Here is a 17933-nt window from a genome sequence, read left to right as displayed (position 1 = left end):
CCTGTATCTTAGGGCACTCCCACCATATATGGGCGAAGGAACCCACCGCTGAGCAACCTCTCCAGCATGTTGAGGGGGTCTCGCTGCAGATTTTATTTCCTTGCTGTGGAGTAATATACCACCTTGTTAAAAGTTTATATGACATCTCTCTAGTTTGAGGATCTTTGGCAACCGAGTACGTTCGTCTAATAATCCTGTTTCTGTGGTGGTCATTATCCAGCGGTCCCAGTTCATTTTCCCACTTCTCCATATAGGGGGGGTATTTTTGCTCTTCTACCTCTATTAAGATTTCATATATTTTTGAGATCCTTTTTACCAAGTATTGGGGGTTCCCTATCAACTTCTCCAGAGGTCTAAGTTGCTCCTGTCCTCGTAGTGGTTGTATTAAAGACTGAGTAAAATAGTATAGTTGTGAATATCTCCACTTATCTAAAAGCTTGTGACCCCACTTTCCTATTATTTCCTCATATGTGCATACCCTATTCCCTTCCATAACCTCTTGTAATTTAATTTTATCTTTCTTAGCCCATCTGCTATAATATACATATTCCTCTTGACCTGGTAAAAAAAATTTTGTGTCTAGTAATGGCATAAATGGTGAATTGTGCTCCCACTTGTGTCTCTCGTTTATTGTGTCCCATATTCGCAGTGATCCTTTTGTCAATAAATTTGTGCTAATCCCTAATTCTCTATATTTTGCGGGTATCCATATTATCTCCCCTAATTCCCTTCTGCTTAGCTTCATTTCTAATTCCACCCAGTCCTTCCCCTTTTTGTTATGTGTCCAATCTGTGATTCGTGAGATTGCTATAGACTCGTAATACTTTTTGAAATCGGGCATTGCTAATCCTCCTCTGTCTTTACTTCTTATCAAAGTATTAAGGGCCACCCTCGCCGCTTTTTTTTTCCATATGAATCTTTTAATCATCGTTTTTAATTTATTTAGATATGTCTGTGATAGTAATATGGGGACCATTTGACATATGTAAGTAAACATTGGTAAAATGAACATTTTAACTGTGTTTATTCTCCCTATCCAAGATAGAGCTTTGTAATGGTTCCTATCTAGATGCTGTTTAATTTTGTTTAATAGGGGGATGTAATTTGCCTCAAACAAGTCACCCATCCCTGGCGTAAGCTTTATTCCTAAGTAGGCCAGCTCCCTCCCACACCATCTAAAAGGATATTTAGTTTGTAGGATTCTCTGCTCTTCTACTGGTATATTTAAGTTTAGAATTTCGGATTTAGTTGCGTTAACCTTAAAATTGGAGACTTTCCCGTATTTTTTTAGTTCTTCCATAGTCGCCGGTATAGAGGTCTCCGGGTTAGTGATGTAGAGCAGAAGATCGTCTGCAAAAGCAGCAACCCGATACTCCCTCTCATCGACCCGTATTCCCTGGATGTTTTGATTCTTCCTAATAGCCGTCAGGAGGGGTTCTAGTGCCAGAATGAATAATATTGGGGAGAGCGGGCAGCCCTGTCTTGTCCCGTTGCACAGTTCAAGGGGGCAGGACAGGGCCCCGTTTATTCTTATTTTAGCTTTAGGCTTAGTATACAAAGCTTCTATCCACCCTCTCATCCTCTGCCCCAATCCACATCGTTCCAACACTTCGAATAAGAACCCCCAACTAACCCTGTCAAATGCCTTTTCAGCATCTATAGACATGAGTATCGTGGGGGTCTTCTGTCTTATGGTTTCCTGGCTTAGCATAATGGTCTTTAATACGTTATCCCGCCCTTCTCTCCCTTGAATAAATCCAACCTGATCCTGCTGTATCCACTCTGGGACATGAGGTCTTAATCGTTCAGAAATAATTTTTGCAAAGAGTTTAATATCTGAATTTAACAAGGAAATTGGCCTGTAACTTTCCACTGCAAGCGGATCCTTTGCCTCTTTCAAGATCAGGACCACATGCGCCAGTAATGTCTCTTCTCGAAATTTTCCATCCCTCCCCACTGCATTAAAATACTCGCATAGTTTTGGGACCAGCTGTTTTTGAAATTCCTTGTAATATGAGATCGGGAAACCATCTGGCCCGGGGCAACCTCCCTTAGCTGTATTTTTAATCGCCCATTCGACTTCCAGCTTTGATATTGGGGCTTCTAATGCTTCCATTTCTATTTGTTTAGCCTTGGGAATATCTATACCTTTCAAATAGTCCTTTATTGCTTCCCGGCTTCTATTCTCTATACTTTCCTGTTGAATATTATATAGGGCTTTGTAATATGTATAGAACGTATTCACTATATCCTCCGGCATATTTTGTATGTCCCCCGCCTCATTTCTTACTTTTGGGATAAAGGTTCTGCTTTTCTTATCCTTCACCCTCTTGGCCAGCCATTTACCGGCTTTATTTCCCCATTGATACATCTCTGTTCCCAGAATGTGATAGGCGGCCTTCCTGTCCTGCTCTAGGTAGTCTTCTAGTTCTCTTTTTTTTTTTACTAAATCCTGGGTGTCGTGTAGTCCCCTTGGTCTACTACTCAGCTCCAGTCTCTGGATTTCTTCATACAGTAGGGTTTTCCTCCTCTCTCTCTCTCTCTTTTTCCCCGCTCCAATCCCTATTAATAACCCTCTTATTACCACTTTGTGCGTTTCCCATAATATAGGGCTGGAGATTCCCGGTGTATCATTTAATCTAAAAAACTGTTCCATCTCCCTCTCAACCCTGCTTACAGAGTCCTTATCCTGTAACAGAGATTCATTCAATCTCCAATTCAACCTCGGTCCATGATCCTCCCCTATCTCCAACTTAATCATAACTGGTGCATGATCTGACACAGTTCTAATTTTTATTTCCGCCTTCTTAAGTGCTTTCAGGAATGAGTGTTCCAAGAAGATATAGTCTATTCGAGAGAAGGAACCATGGACCGAGGAGAAGCATGTATAATCCCTATCCTTTGGATGAAGTACTCTCCAGGTATCCTGTAGCTGGAGTGCAGCCAACGCCCTTAAAAACATTCTCTGCTTATATACCGATGTCCTGGGGCCTCCCACTGAAGTATCAATTTTAGGGTTTACACTCCAGTTAAAATCTCCAGCAAGAATTAATTTCCCCTCTTTAAAATCTTCTATTTTGTTCAATATTTTCCTTAGGAATATATCCGCATTCTCGTTTGGCGCATAAATATTTACAATTGTGCATTTAAGGTTAAACAACATTCCTTTTAAACACAAGTATCGTCCCTCCGGGTCCACCAGTCGCTCCTCTAAATTAAACCTCGTTGTTTTACTAAAACCTATTGCAACCCCTCTGGAGTACGAGGATGGGGAATCCCCATAAATCCATACCGGGAAGTCAATCGAATTCAGTCTGACCCCAGAAGTGCATGTTAAATGCGTCTCCTGGAGACATGCTATATTTGCTTCCATGTGCTGCAACTCATCGTTTATTCTATGTCTTTTCATTTTTGTATTTAAGCCCCTTACATTATAAGTAATAACGTTAACTATCCCCATACCTCTCTTCCGATGGGCATTCTCCTTCTCTTTTTGGAGCGTCTAGTGAGCCCGTTGGTGACCATACCTGCTGCCCCTATAAAAGGACCGAGTGAGAGCCCATAAAAAAAACCCAAAAAACCAAGACCCCCCTCCCTCCCCCCTCCCTCCCCCCTCCCTCCCCTTGTCCTATAACAAAACGTCTCATGAGACTGGGTAGGACTCCCCTTTTCTTGTTAAGCCTATGGGACTGGTAGGCCAATATCAGTGGTCTCCTCTCCCCCATAGTATCCCTGGGGTTCGCCCCCATGTCCGTCCGAGACTCCCCCAACCTCCCCCCCCTCCTCCCCTCCTCCCTCCTCCTCTTAGCCCCCCATCCAAATTTATCTCAGCTTCAGGTAATTGGATTCTTTCGTCTCCAATCGCTCAGCCTATCCTGTCTCCTACTCCTTTGAGTCATGCTCCTCTCCCCCCCTAGAACCTCTTCCGTGTCCCATTCTATCTGTGGAGCAGGGTGTATCCCTAACTGTTCGCAGAATTCTTGAAGATCCTCCGGGAAACGTAGAACCGCAGATCGTCCGTCTTTCTTCCCTATAAGGCACGCCGGAAATCCCCATTGATATGGGATGTCGGCTGCTCTCAATAGTTCCGTTAGCGGTTTCAAACGTCTCCTTCTTCCAAGCGTCTCCCCCGCTAAGTCGGAATAAATCTGCAATTCCACGTCCCCGTAGATCACCCCTGGCTGTGTTCTAACTTTTCTCATTACCTGCATTCTTTCTGCTACATGGTGAAATCTCGCTATGACATCTCGTGGGGTTTCTGATCTAACTCCAAAGGGTCATGTCATCCTGTGTATTCTGTCTAGCTTCAGTGGGGTTGTAGCTTCTCTATCTAATAAGGGATTGAAGATCTGTTGGGCTATCTCTCCGAGGGCAGATGCGCTAATTGTCTCAGGGAGACCTTTTATTCGTATGTTCTTCCTTCTGCTTCTATTCTCCTGGTATTCTAGTTTATATCTAATTGTTCTATTTCCCCTACGGAGGGCTGTTACCTGCTCTAAGATTCCATCTATTCTGTGCTCCTGGGCCTCTACTTTGTTTTCCACCTCCTCTACTCTCCCCAAGACCACACCTATGTCCTCCCTTATAGTTGCGATATCTGCCCTTAGAGAGGCCTCCATTCTCATGAACATCTCTGAGAGCATCTCCCTAATCTGTGGGGGCTGGGAGGGTTCCCCTTGTCTATCCAGACCCCTTTCTCCTGCCTCTAGATGTTCTAAGCCCTCCCTTCCTTGAGCTTCATTCTGATTGCTATCCCCACTATGTAAGTTTGCGCTATTTTTTTTTTAAGTTCAGTTGACTTAATGGCCGGGTTTTTTGTCCCTCTGCTATCTTCTCCCCTCAGTCTGCTTGGGCCCGGGCGGAGCAGTTTTTCCATCCTGGGGCTAACAGCCTCTTCTTCTGCCCTTATACTAGTGTTCGCGGCCATATATTTTTGAATTCCGACCGGGCTTGCGGCGGGGGTTACTTGTTTATTTGTCTTGCTTGTTTTCCCTCTCATCCTAGCAGACCTATCAAAACTTAATTCCCTTCCTCCTATTCAAAATATCGGCATAAATCTTTACGGCCACTTTATATAGCTCCCCTTCAAAAAAAAACCCCTACCCCAAAAACAACAATCACAATGTTATTATGTTATTGCATACGTTTGGTGGTGGTCAGTACCAATTAAGTTTTGTCAACCCAAATGTCCACTAGAAAAAAGAAAACAGGGGGGAGGGGGAGGGTTATTATACAATAACCGATGAGACCTCTATCCTGATGTCTGAGGTGTTGTTCAATTCCAGATACCGGCTAAAAAAAATTTATTTAAAAAAGCCGTTTGAAAAAAAAAAAGAGGAAAGTTTTTTTTTTTCTTTTTTCCCCTCTTCCTTCTCCTTTCCGTTCCGCTGCTTCCTCTTCTCTATACTGGGCCACTACCATTAACTAGCAATGTCTATAGAGTATACCCTTGTTATACATTCTTTAGTCCATAGAATATGTTTCCCATATACTCTCCAAAAAAAAAAAACTCAGGAGTAGTGATGGCCGAACGGTTCGCCCGGCGGTCGTTTCGCGGCGAATTTCCGACTTTCGCCGTCCGCGGGTTCGAACGCCTTTTTCCGTCGTTCGCCCCGGCGGACTTACGTGTTTAATGTATACAAGAACTTTAACCTTTCGTGACACGTTTATCATGTGTTACAGGACAACCAATTGAGACATGACAGCTCATGGACACTTGGACATTCCCCCTAACCTATAAATACACCCGATCCGGTGGCCATTTTACATTCTTTCTTCTGTCACTGTAGGGAAAGGATCCTGTGTGGAGTAGGGACAGAGAAAACGCTAGCTATTTGGTACACAAAAGTTCTTTTCAGGACTGGTATAGGTGTTAGGTCAGCAGCCTGAGTTTCTTTTGTCAGTTTAGATAAAGGGACAGAGCGCTGTATGCTGCTATTTTAGGGACAGCTCAGCCAGATTAGTCTTTCTTCATCATCATCATCATCATCATCATTAGCTGTTACTATCAGGTCCACAAAAGAGCTGTTCCAGCTAATCGTTCCAGCCTACTCTTTTTTGCCAATTTGTATAGGGACAGGCAGGAAGCAGTGTGTCAGGCAGTGAGGATAATTTTAAAGACTTGCTGTTACTATTAGTTCCACAAAGGTTCTTTTCAGGACTGGTATCAGTGGTACGGTAATAGGCTTGTACACGTATAATATTCTTTCTTCCAAATATAGAAAGAATATTATACTTGACTGCTGCCCTTCTGCTGCAGTCTGCTAATCATTCACAACTCACTTGTTCCACAAAGCTCTTTATCAGGACTGGTAACTTGGTCTGTCTAGGGTGCTACGGTACATAGGCTTGGGTGCGGTACAGTCTGCTGTTCTGTAAGGACCGCTATCGGTCCACAATAGATAGGGTTGCCGTGCACTACTGCTGACCGCTGCCCTATACTGCAGCAGTCCTTCAGCGGTATAGGGACTGACGCACAGTCTGCTAAACACTAATACACAACCTGCTTGGTCCACAAAAGTTCTTATAAGGACTGGTAACTTGGTATAGGGTGCTACGGTACATAGGCCTGAGTGCGTTACAGTCTGCTGTTCTGTAAGGACCGCTATCGGTCCACAATACATAGGGTTGACGTGCACTACTGCTGACCGCTGCCCTATACTGCAGCAGTCCTTCAGCGGTATAGGGACTGACGCACAGTCTGCTAAACACTAACACACAACCTGCTTGGTCCACAAAAGTTCTTATAAGGACTGGTAACTTGGTATAGGGTGCTACGGTACATAGGCCTGAGTGCAGTACAGTCTGCTGTTCTGTAAGGACCGCTATCGGTCCACAATACATAGGGTTGCCGTGCACTACTGCTGACCGCTGCCCTATACTGCAGCAGTCCTTCATTGGTATAGGGACTGACGTACAGTCTGCTAATCACTAACACACAACCTGCTTGGTCCACAAAAGTTCTTATAAGGACTGGTAACTTGGTATAGGGTGCTACGGTACATAGGCCTGAGTGCAGTACAGTCTGCTGTTCTGTAAGGACCGCTATCGGTCCACAATACATAGGGTTGCCGTGCACTACTGCTGACCGCTGCCCTATACTGCAGCAGTCCTTCATTGGTATAGGGACTGACGTACAGTCTGCTAATCACTAACACACAACCTGCTTGGTCCACAAAAGTTTTTATAAGGACTGGTAACTTGGTATAGGGTGCTACGGTACATAGGCCTGAGTGCAGTACAGTCTGCTGTTCTGTAAGGACCGCTATCGGTCCACAATACATAGGGTTGACGTGCACTACTGCTGACCGCTGCCCTATACTGCAGCAGTCCTTCAGCGGTATAGGGACTAAGAGTTTTGTCACAGGGTGATTTAAAAAATGACAGGCAGAGGAAGAGGCAGGCCCTTCCGCAGGGGTGGTAGGGGTAGGGCAGGAGCAACAGCCTTGAGCCAAAGTGGGAAGTTGCAGAAGGTGCGTTCAATTACTTTAAAGGACGCACCAGACTTGGTTGAGTGGCTCACTCAGCCTTATTCTTCTGCACCCTCCTCATCCTCTCGATCTGCACCCTCTTCTTCACTCTCTGCTATGTGCACCCCCAAAGACACTACCACCAACAACACCACCACCACCACATACCTTCCGCTTGAGTGCAAATGGGGGCCTTCATGCTCCAGTGTTTTAATAGGGACCCCCGTATAAAAAGCATGAGGGTCAAGGACCAGTACTGGGTGGCAACGTACTTAGATCCCCGGTACAAACACAAAATGGCGGAAATGTTACCGCCGTCGCAGAGGGCTGTCAGAATGCAGCACTTCCAGGCCTTGCTTCGAGAAATGCTGCATTCTGCTTTTGCGTGCGCTGGCAGAGGAGCAATTCCCACTCCCAGAGAAGGATTTGCGGGTACCAATCCAACAGCGCCTGCAAGAAGAGGCCGGTTTGAAGATGTGTTGGTGACTTCGGATATGAGGTCATTCTTTCAGCCGACCCATCGACAGGTGTCATCCGGATCCAGCATCAGGGAACGCCTAGACCGTCAGGTGTCCGACTACATTGGGTTAACGGCCGATGTGGACGCTCTGAGGAGTGATGAACCCCTAGACTACTGGGTGGGCAGGCTTGACCTCTGGCCAGAGCTTGCCCAATTTGCAATCGAACTGTTGGCTTGCCCCTCATCCAGTGTCCTGTCCGAAAGGACGTTCAGCGCAGCAGGGGGGATTGTGACCGATAAGCGTACTCGCCTAGCTCACGACAGTGTTAACTACCTCACATTTCTAAAAATGAATGAGGCATGGATCTCGGAGGAATTCAACACATGTGATCAGTAGACCATGTATATGTCTATAAACAATTTTTGGAATCAAGCACACAGACCTTCTTAATTCATTTGGCTCACTTCCCTGACCCAAAAAAGCACACCGTACTATATGCCCCTACCCTCCTCTTTGAAGAGGTTGAGCGGTGTCATATTTCTACTGGGGCTGCTTATTATGAGGGGTTCCCACCATCCCTGTGCTGTGCTGACTTCCTCCTGGGTGTTCTTATTATGAGGGGCTCCCACCATCCCTGTGCTGTGCTGACTTCCTCCTGGGGGTTCTTATTATGAGGGGCTCCCACCATCCCTGTGCTGTGCTGACTTCCTCCTGGGGGTTCTTATTATGAGGGGATCACACCATCCCTGTGCTGTGCTGACTTCCTCCTGGGGCTGCTTACGGTGCTGCTGTCAGCGCTGTATGTCACGGAGCTGCTGTCAGCGCTGTATGTCACGGAGCTGCTGTCAGCGCTGTATGTCACGGAGCTGCTGTCAGCGCTGTATGTCACGGAGCTGCTGTCAGCGCTGTATGTCACGGAGCTGCTGTCAGCGCTGTATGTCACGGAGCTGCTGTCAGCGCTGTATGTCACGGTGCTGATGTCAGTGCTCTGTATTACGGTGCTGCTGTCAGTGCTCTGTATCTCCTGCACCCTCTTGTTTGCCTACCCTGGTCCCTGACCTTCCCTCTCCTCCATTGCCTTCATTAGCTCCATAGTCCTGAATTGTCAGAACAATTTCCCAAATAAAAAAAAAATGCTTGTAGTTATCGATCCCAAATTCACCTCATACATGTATTATGCTATTGTCCAGGTGGTGGGACTACGTGCTACCCCCTAATAATTACCCCGTGGCCGCAAATTCGACCTAAAGGTTTGCGAAATTCGCCTCCCATTGAAGTCAATGGAGCCCGCGGCGAACGGTCGTTTTCGCGAACGTTTGTGTCCGTTCGCGTTTCGCGTTCGCGAAACGTCCCGTCGGAAGTTCGTCCATCACTACTCAGGAGAGTGTAAATCAGCTTGTCAACAGCAAGGGCTCTTACAACAGCATTTAGACTCCTCCAGCGACTGTTGTTAATAATATAACAAATTTCCTCATGCAGTTTTTGAATGGGTGATTGTATGCAAAAGAAGCTGTCCCTTGTAGCCAGGGGGGAGGGGATTTCCGGGAAAACTCCCTATAGTTAACAATATCTTTTTCCTTTTTTCTCCCCTGGTAGCAGCAAAAATGTAGAGCCAGTTCTAGCAATCATTCCATATATAATTCTGTCAAATAAGTTTCTTCCTTAGGGGCAAAAAAGAAGTAGGGTAGGGTAGGCTCCAATTTACCTAGGGGTATCTCCCCTTATCTAGCATAGCGTCCATGTCCATGCCTCTCACCTCTCACCAATCCAGCAGAAGCTCCCCCAGCATCCCCATCCAACTGCTTGCCTTACCGCTCTGCCGTATGTGTAGCACCTTGTGTCAGCCTCTTCTTGTGCTCCGGTGGATTCCAGCAGGGATCCTCGCCTCCGTTCAGGGTATGCAGCCCAGGTCCCGTCACGCCGTATATCAGCGTCTTAAAAAGCTCCACCGCTGTGTTCCAGGGCAGCCTTTCCGCTGGCGTGGGTTCCGCTGGCTGCAGCTAAGTTTGGCAGGGCCGGTTCCTGGTCCTCGAAGCCGCAATGGCCGAATCAGCCCGTATCAGAGCGGTGTCTCGGGAGCGCGCGGCCTCAGGCTATGGGGTCATGGGGAGGTACGTGGCGGCGGGAGGTAGAGCAGGGTCCTCGGGAGGTTCGGGCGGGCGCTCGGACGGACGCCTGACTCCTACGTCATAGCTCCGCCCCCCACGCAGAGAAGTCCGCCCCCCATACCATTTCTTCTCTGAGCTGACTGCTCAGCTGTCGGCTAATTGCCAGCTCCTATCTCTCCACAGGTACTCAGCTGTTGATGATATCCTGCTCGTCAGTCCTTGCCTTACTTAAGCCGTCCAGCCCAGATGATCTCTGCCTTAGCCTTAGTCAACATCACAGAGACGCTCTCCTGCATTCCTGTTAAGACTTCCCTTCTGGCTCCAGATCCTGCTTGCTGTTTTACTACGCTCATCTCCGGATCCCTGACAATTGGCTTGTCTGACTATCCGTTCCAGTTCCTGAACTCTGGCTATGTTTTGACTATGTTTGTTCTATTTATTTTTATTATTAAACAAGTGTGATTTTACTGTACTTCTGTCAGGTCTGATTTCATGGTTTCTGGCACCTAGACAAACGGGTATCAAAAACGGGTTCTGGGAAGCACAGTGCCACAAGCAGGTGATCCAGGTCCTGAGAGGCATTTGATGGTTGTCTACCTTCAACTGGTGCACATTCAATCTATCATAAATAAGGTGAATGTAGTCAAGAAATGCCAGGAGAATGTGACTGAGAATCAGAGATCATATTGTTGTTTAACGTGGTTGTAAACCTCTGAAATGGAAAATGAACAAAGCATTCTGGCATACTTGCTCCAATCCAAGACACAGAGTCGGGTTCCTATCTACTGTCTCCTCCCTCTGCTATCTGCAGCAGTCACTTCTGATAGTCTATGCCAGGAATATGCAATTAGCGGACCTCCAGCTGTTGCAAAACTACAAGTCCCAGCACGCCTCTGCCTCTGGGTGCCATGATTGTGGCTGTCAGAGTTTTACTATGCCTCATGGGACTTGTAGTTCTGCCACAGCTGGAGGTCCGCTAATTGCATATCCCTGGTCTATGCCACAACACAAAATGTCCTGCCCCCCTCCAGCACACAACAGGTGATTGAAATAATTGATAGCAGTTACCAGACATCAATACAAGCTCCTTCTTTACCTACCAGTTTCCTTCAGACATGACTGCCCCTCAGTGATGTTCTTATCTGGAGGGGATAAAACACAATAATAGGACATGTTATCTAATGACAGAGAATGCACCGATTTAACCAGTTCCCAACCGGCGCACGCCGATGTACGTCGGCAGAATGGCACGGGCAGGCATATTGGCGTACAGGTACATCCAATCTTCAATGCCACCCTGCCATCGCGAGCGCGCCGCCGGCGGCATGCTCACGTGCCGGTCGGGACCCCTGTGAGACCGGTCGCAGGTCCCGGGGACTCGATCGCCGCGGGCATACCCGCGATCGTCTCACGGGACGGCTGAATGGAGGAAATGCTGTGTAAACAGCATTTCCCCATTCTGCCTAGCAACTAGTGACACTGATCTCTGCTCCATGTGATTGGTGCAGAGATCAGTGTTCACTAAATGAAAGCCCAGCCCCCACACAGTTAGTAACACACCCCTAGGAACACTTAACCCCTACACTGCCACCCACTGGTTAACCCCTTTACTGCCAGTGTCATTTACACAGGAATCACTGCATCTATATAGCAGTGATTGCTGTATAACTGACAATGGTCCCAAAAATGTCCGATGTGTCCACCGCAATGTCGCAGTCACAATAAAAATTGCTGATCGCCGCCATTACTAGTAAAAAAAATAATAATAAAAAATTATTAATAAAAATGCCATAAAACTATCCCTATTTTGTAGACGCTATAACTTTTTTGCGCAAACCAATCAATAATCCCTTATTGCGATTTTTTTATACCAAAAATATGTAGAAGAATACGAATCGGCCTAAACTGAGGGAAAAAATTTTTTTTATATATTTTTGGGGGATATTTATTATGACAAAAAGTAAAAAATAATGCGTTTTTTTCAAAATTGTCGCTCTATTTTTGTTTATAGCGCAAAAAATAAAAACCGCAGGGGTGATCAAAAACCACCAAAAGAAAGCTCTATTTGTGGGAAAAAAAAGACGTCAATTATGTTTGGGAGCCGCATCGCACAACCGCGCAATTGTCAGTTAAAGCGACGCAGTGCCGAATCGCAAAAAGTGGTCTGGTCTTTGACCAGCAAAATGGTCCGGTCTGTAAGTGGTTAATGAAATTCAGATTCAGGCCAAATTCAACTTAATTCTCAATCTGGATTTCAAAACTAGAATACAATTTCTTATGTTCAAATTTCTTCAATTTCAACTCATTTCAAATTCCAAATCACATCTGTGGTCGGACCCATATCTACCATCTATTAAATGAAGGAATTCATTTTTTTTCCAGTAAAATGTCTGTCTAGTCTGATTTCATGGATCTCTGACACCTAGACAAACGGGTCCCAAGGAGAAGCCAGATCCTGCCTGTTCTGGGAAGCACAGTGCCACAAGCAGGTGATCCAGGTCCTGACAGACATTTTATGGTTGTCTACCTTCAACTGGGGCACATTCATTCTATCATAAATAAAGCGAATGTAGTCAAGAAATGCCAGAAGAATGTGACTATCAGAGATCATATTGTTGTTTAAAGTGGTTGTAAACCTCTGAAATGAAAAATGAACAAAGCATTTTTGCATACTTGCCTCAATCCAAGACACAGAGTCGGGTTCCTATCTACTGTCTCCTCCCTCTGCTATCTGCAGCAGTCACTTCTGATAGTCTATTAGACATGTGCATTCGTTTTCGTCCGAATGCATTTTCGTCCGAATTTCAGCTATTTTCATTTTCGTTTTGACAAACGATAACGAAAGCACAAAATCCGCAAAACGAAAGATCCGACATAAATAAATGCTTTATTTTCGTTTTCATTGTTACAACAGTTCGATATAGAATAGGAGATTCGACATGACTCTGACAACAATCTGTGTCTATAGAACCTGTGTTCGAATGTGCCTAACCTTACCTCTATTAGTCCAAGATTATATAGAGAAAATATTCGACAGAGAAAAAAGATTTGACAGAGAGAAAAGATTCTGCAAGTTACTGTCCTAAAAAGTGTTTGGGGACCCGGGTCCTGCCCCAGGGGACATGTATCAATGCAAAAAAAAGTTTTAAAAACGGCCGTTTTTTCGGGAGCAGTGATTTTAATAATGATTAAAGTGAAACAATAAAAGTGTAATATTCCTTTAAATTTCGTAGGGGGGGGGTTGTCTATAGTATGCCTGTGAAGGGGCGCATGTTTCCCGTGCTTAGAATTGTCTCTGCACAAAGTGTCATTTATGCAGGAAAAAAAGTCCTTTAAAATCACTCGCAGCTATTATGAATTGTCGGCTCCCGTAATACAGAGAACACTCATTGAAAGTCATTGATAAAAAAATAAATAAATAAAAAAAAAAAAAAGCGTGGGGGTCCCCCAAATTCAATTACCAGGCCCTTCAGGTCTGGTATGGATATTAAGGGGAACCCTGCCTCAAATTTAAGAAAAAATTAGACGTGGGGTTCCCCCTAAATATCCATAACCAGACCCTTCAGGTCTGGTATGGATATTAAGGGGAACCCTGCATCAAATTTAAAAAAAATTTGACGTGGGGTTCCCCCTAAAAATCCATACCAGACCCTTTATCCGAGCACGCAACCTGGCAGGCCGCAGGAAAAGAGGGGGGGACGAGAGAGCGGCCCCCCTCCCTCCTGAACCGTACCAGGCCACATGCCCTCAACATTGGGAGGATGCTTTGGGGGTCCGTGACCCCTCAAAGCACCTTGTCCCCATGTTGATGAGGACAAGGGCCTCATCCCCACAACCCTGGCCGGTGGTTGTGGAGGTCTGCGGGCGGGGGGCTTATCAGAATCTGGAAGCCCCCTTTAACAAGGGGACCCCCAGATCCCGGCCCCCCCCTGTTTGAAATGGTAAGGGGGTACAAAAGTACCCCTACCATTTCACAAAGAAAGTGTAAAAAATGGTTAAATAAAACAAACACACTTTTGAAAAATTCCTTTATTAAAAATAAAAAAATAAAAAAAAGATTCCAGTGGCGGTAATCCACTCTTGCTATCCAGCGACGGACGATCACCTCTCCAGCGATGTCTCATGTCATCCAGCGCAGCGAATCCTCCGTCCTTCTTCTGTCTCCATGGAGGAGACACTGCAAGGATTCCGGTGGCTGACGTTTCTTATATACTGACGCAAGGGGAAACCCGGGGTTCCCTGTGACGTAGGGGTGACCCGCACCCCTCTGATGTAACACAGGCAGGTTTCCGTTACATCAGAGGGGGGCGGGGTCACCCATATGTCACGGGGAACCCCGGGTTTCCCCTTGCGTCAGAGGGGGGCGGGGTCAGGTGACGGGTGGCCCCGCCCTCCGTATATAAGAAACGTCAGCCGCCGGAATGCCTGCAATGTCTCCGTGGAGGAGACAGAAGAAGGATGCTGCGCTGCGCTGGATGACATTAGACATCGCTGGAGAGATGACCGTCCGTCGCTGGATAGCAAGAGTGGATTACCGCCGCTGGAATCTTTTTTTTATTTTTAATAAAGGAATTTTTAAAAAGTGTGTTTGTTTTATTTAAACATTTTTTACACTTTCTTTGTGAAATGGTAGGGGTACTTTTGTACCCCCTTACCATTTCAAACGGGGGGGGGGGGCCGGGATCTGGGGGTCCCCTTGTTAAAGGGGGCTTCCAGATTCTGATAAGCCCCCCGCCCGCAGACCTCCACAACCACCGGCCAGGGTTGTGGGGATGAGGCCCTTGTCCTCATCAACATGGGGACAAGGTGCTTTGAGGGGTCACGGACCCCCAAAGCATCCTCCCAATGTTGAGGGCATGTGGCCTGGTACGGTTCAGGAGGGAGGGGGGCCGCTCTCTCGTCCCCCCCTCTTTTCCTGCGGCCTGCCAGGTTGCGTGCTCGGATAAAGGGTCTGGTATGGATTTTTAGGGGGAACCCCACGTCAATTTTTTTTTAATTTGATGCGGGGTTCCCCTTAATATCCATACCAGACCTGAAGGGTCTGGTTATGGATATTTAGGGGGAACCCCACGTCAAATTTTTTCTTAAATTTGAGGCAGGGTTCTCCTTAATATCCATACCAGAGCTGAAGGGCCTGGTAATTGAATTTGGGGGACCCCCACGCTTTTTTTTTTATTTATTTATTTATTTATTTATTTATCAATGACTTTCAATGAGTGTTCTCTGTATTACGGGAGCCGACAATTCATTATAGCTGCGAGTGATTTTAAAGGACTTTTTTTCCTGCATAAATGACACTTTGTGCAGGGACAATTCTAAGCACGGGAAACATGCGCCCCTTCACAGGCATACTATAGACAACCCCCCCCCTACGAAATTTAAAGGAATATTACACTTTTATTGTTTCACTTTAATCATTATTAAAATCACTGCTCCCGAAAAAACGGCCGTTTTTAAAACTTTTTTTTGCATTGATACATGTCCCCTGGGGCAGGACCCGGGTCCCCAAACACTTTTTAGGACAGTAACTTGCAAATTAGCCTTTAAAATTAGCACTTTAGATTTTGAACGTTGGAGTCCCATAGACTTTAATAGGGTTCTAAAGTATGCTATATAGTTAGCTCCGTCGAATCTTCTTTATACATTCGACAGACACCATAAGCCTTCCAAGACAGATTCGACCGTAATTCATGTGGATTTTCGGACGAATGCAATTTTTGAACGAAAAACAAAATAAATAAAAACGAATTTCGGGAGTAACTAAATAAATTAAGTTTTCAGACGAAAACGAAATTCCAAAACAAAATATTTTACTCTGCACATGTCTATAGTCTATGCCAGTGATGGCGAACCTTGGCACTCCAGATGTTTTGGAACTACATTTCCCATGATGCTCCACTAGTGGAGCATCATGGGAAATGTAGTTCCAAAACATCTGGGGTGCCAAGGTTCGCCATCACTGGTCTATGCCAACAACACAAAATGCCCTGCCCCCCTCCAGCACACAACAGGTGATTGAAATAATTGATAGCAGTTACCAGACATCAATACAAGCTCCTTCTTTACCTACCAGTTTCCTTCAGACGTGACTGCCCCTCTGTGATGTTCTTTTCTGGAGGGGATAAAACAAAATAATAGGACATGTTATCTAATGACAGAGAATGCACGATTTAATGAAATTCAGATCAAATTCAACTTCATTCTCAATCTGGATTTTAAAACTAGAATACAATTTCTTATGTTCAAATTTCTTCAATTTCAACCCATTTCAAATTCCAAATCACATCTGTGGTCAGAAAATTTGCCCCGACCCATATCTACCATCTATTTTTTTTCAGTAAAATGTCTGTAGGGATATGATGCCCTCTACTGTCTGTATTTGTGAATAACCTAGCTTTCACAGTGCTCTGTATAAAATCACTATGCATCATCACTTCCTGTCTCTGGGAGGCTGGCTTGGAAACCCCAAAAGGAGTAAGTGGAGAGAGAGGGAGAAGAGTTGAGACCACGTGTCTCCATGGAAGAACTGTTGCGATACCAGACCAGAAGTAGAGAATATTAGGCAAGCGTTCTTATTTTAATATTGTTTACTATTGTTGCACATAGCAGTACAGTACAGTATCTCACAAAACTGAGTACACCCCTCACATTTTTTAAAATAGTTTCTTATATCTTTTTATGTGACAACACTGAAGAAATTACACTTTGCTACAAGTAGTGAGTGTACAGCTTGTATAACAGTGTAAATTTGCTGTCCCCTCAAAATAACTCAACACACAGCCATTAACGTCTAAAACGCGGGCAACAAAAGTGAGTACACCCCTAGGTGAAAATGTCCAAATTCTGCCAAAAGTGTCAATATTTTGTGTGACCACCATTATTTTCCAGCACTGCCTTAACCCGCTTGGGCATGGAGTTAACTAGAGCTTCACAGGTTGCCACTGGAGTCCTCTTCCACTCCTCCATGACAACATCACGGAGCTGTTTGATGTTAGAGTCTTTGCGCTCGTCCACCTTTAGTTTGAGGATATCCCACAGATGCTCAATAGGGTTTAGGCTTGGCGACATGCTTGGCCAGTCCATAACCTTTACCCTCAGCTTCTTTAGCAAAGCAGTGGTCATCTTGGAGGTGTGTTTGGGGTCGTTATCATGTTGCAAAACTGCCCTGCGGCCCAGTCTCTAAAGGGAGGGGATCATGCTCTGCTTCAGTATGTCACAGTACATGTTGGCATTCATGGTTCCCTCAATGAACTGTAGATCCCCAGTTCCGGCAGCAAACATGCAGCCCAGACCATGACACGCTCACCATCATGCTTGACTGTAGGCAAGACACACTTGTGTTTGCACTTCTCACCTGGTTGCCGCCACACATGCTTGACAATATCTGAACCAAATAAGTTTCTCTTGGTCTCATCAGACCACAGGACATGGTTACAGTAATCTATATCCTTAGTTTGCTTGTCTTCAGCAAACTGTTTTGAAGGTTTACTTGTGTATCATCTTTAGAAGAGGCTTCCTTCTGGGATGACAGCCATGCAGACCAATTTGACGGCATATGGTTGGAGCACTGACAGGCTGACCCCCCACCCTTTCAACCTCTGCAGCAATGCTGGCAGCACTCATAAGTCTATTTCTCAAAGACAACCCCTTGATATGACGCTGCGTATGTGCACTCAACTTCTTTGGTCAACCATGGCGAGGCCTGTTCTGAGTGGAACCTGTCCAGTTAAACCGCTGTATGGTCTTGGCCAGCGTGCTGCAACTCAGTTTAAGGGTCTTGGCGATCTTCTTATAGCCTAGACCATCTTTATGTAGAGAAACAATATTTTTTTTCAGATCCCCAGAGAGTACTTTGCCACGAGGTGCCATGTTGAACTTCCGGTGACCAGTATGAG

At 45.5% G+C, this 17933-nt stretch overlaps 1 protein-coding gene across 1 annotated transcript in view; it reads right to left on the bottom strand.

Moving 5' to 3' along the window:
* Positions 1-17933, bottom strand: part of LOC143961696 (uncharacterized) — a 124174-nt gene that overhangs the window by 44092 nt on the left and 62149 nt on the right. The window contains exons 6-7 of the mRNA XM_077471015.1: positions 16109-16150; positions 11139-11180 (exon numbers count right to left, since the gene is read on the bottom strand). Coding sequence (XP_077327141.1) covers positions 11139-11180; positions 16109-16150 — 84 coding nt within the window. The remainder of the gene's footprint in view (positions 1-11138; positions 11181-16108; positions 16151-17933) is intronic.

The sequence above is a fragment of the Lithobates pipiens genome, unplaced genomic scaffold, assembly GCF_037356315.1.
Source record: "Lithobates pipiens isolate NorthernLeopardFrog02 unplaced genomic scaffold, aLitPip1_a1.2 Scaffold_8, whole genome shotgun sequence".
In the NCBI taxonomy this organism is placed as follows: domain Eukaryota; kingdom Metazoa; phylum Chordata; class Amphibia; order Anura; family Ranidae; genus Lithobates; species Lithobates pipiens.
Note: the sequence above shows the minus strand (reverse complement) of the source record. Positions and strands in the feature narration are given on the sequence as shown.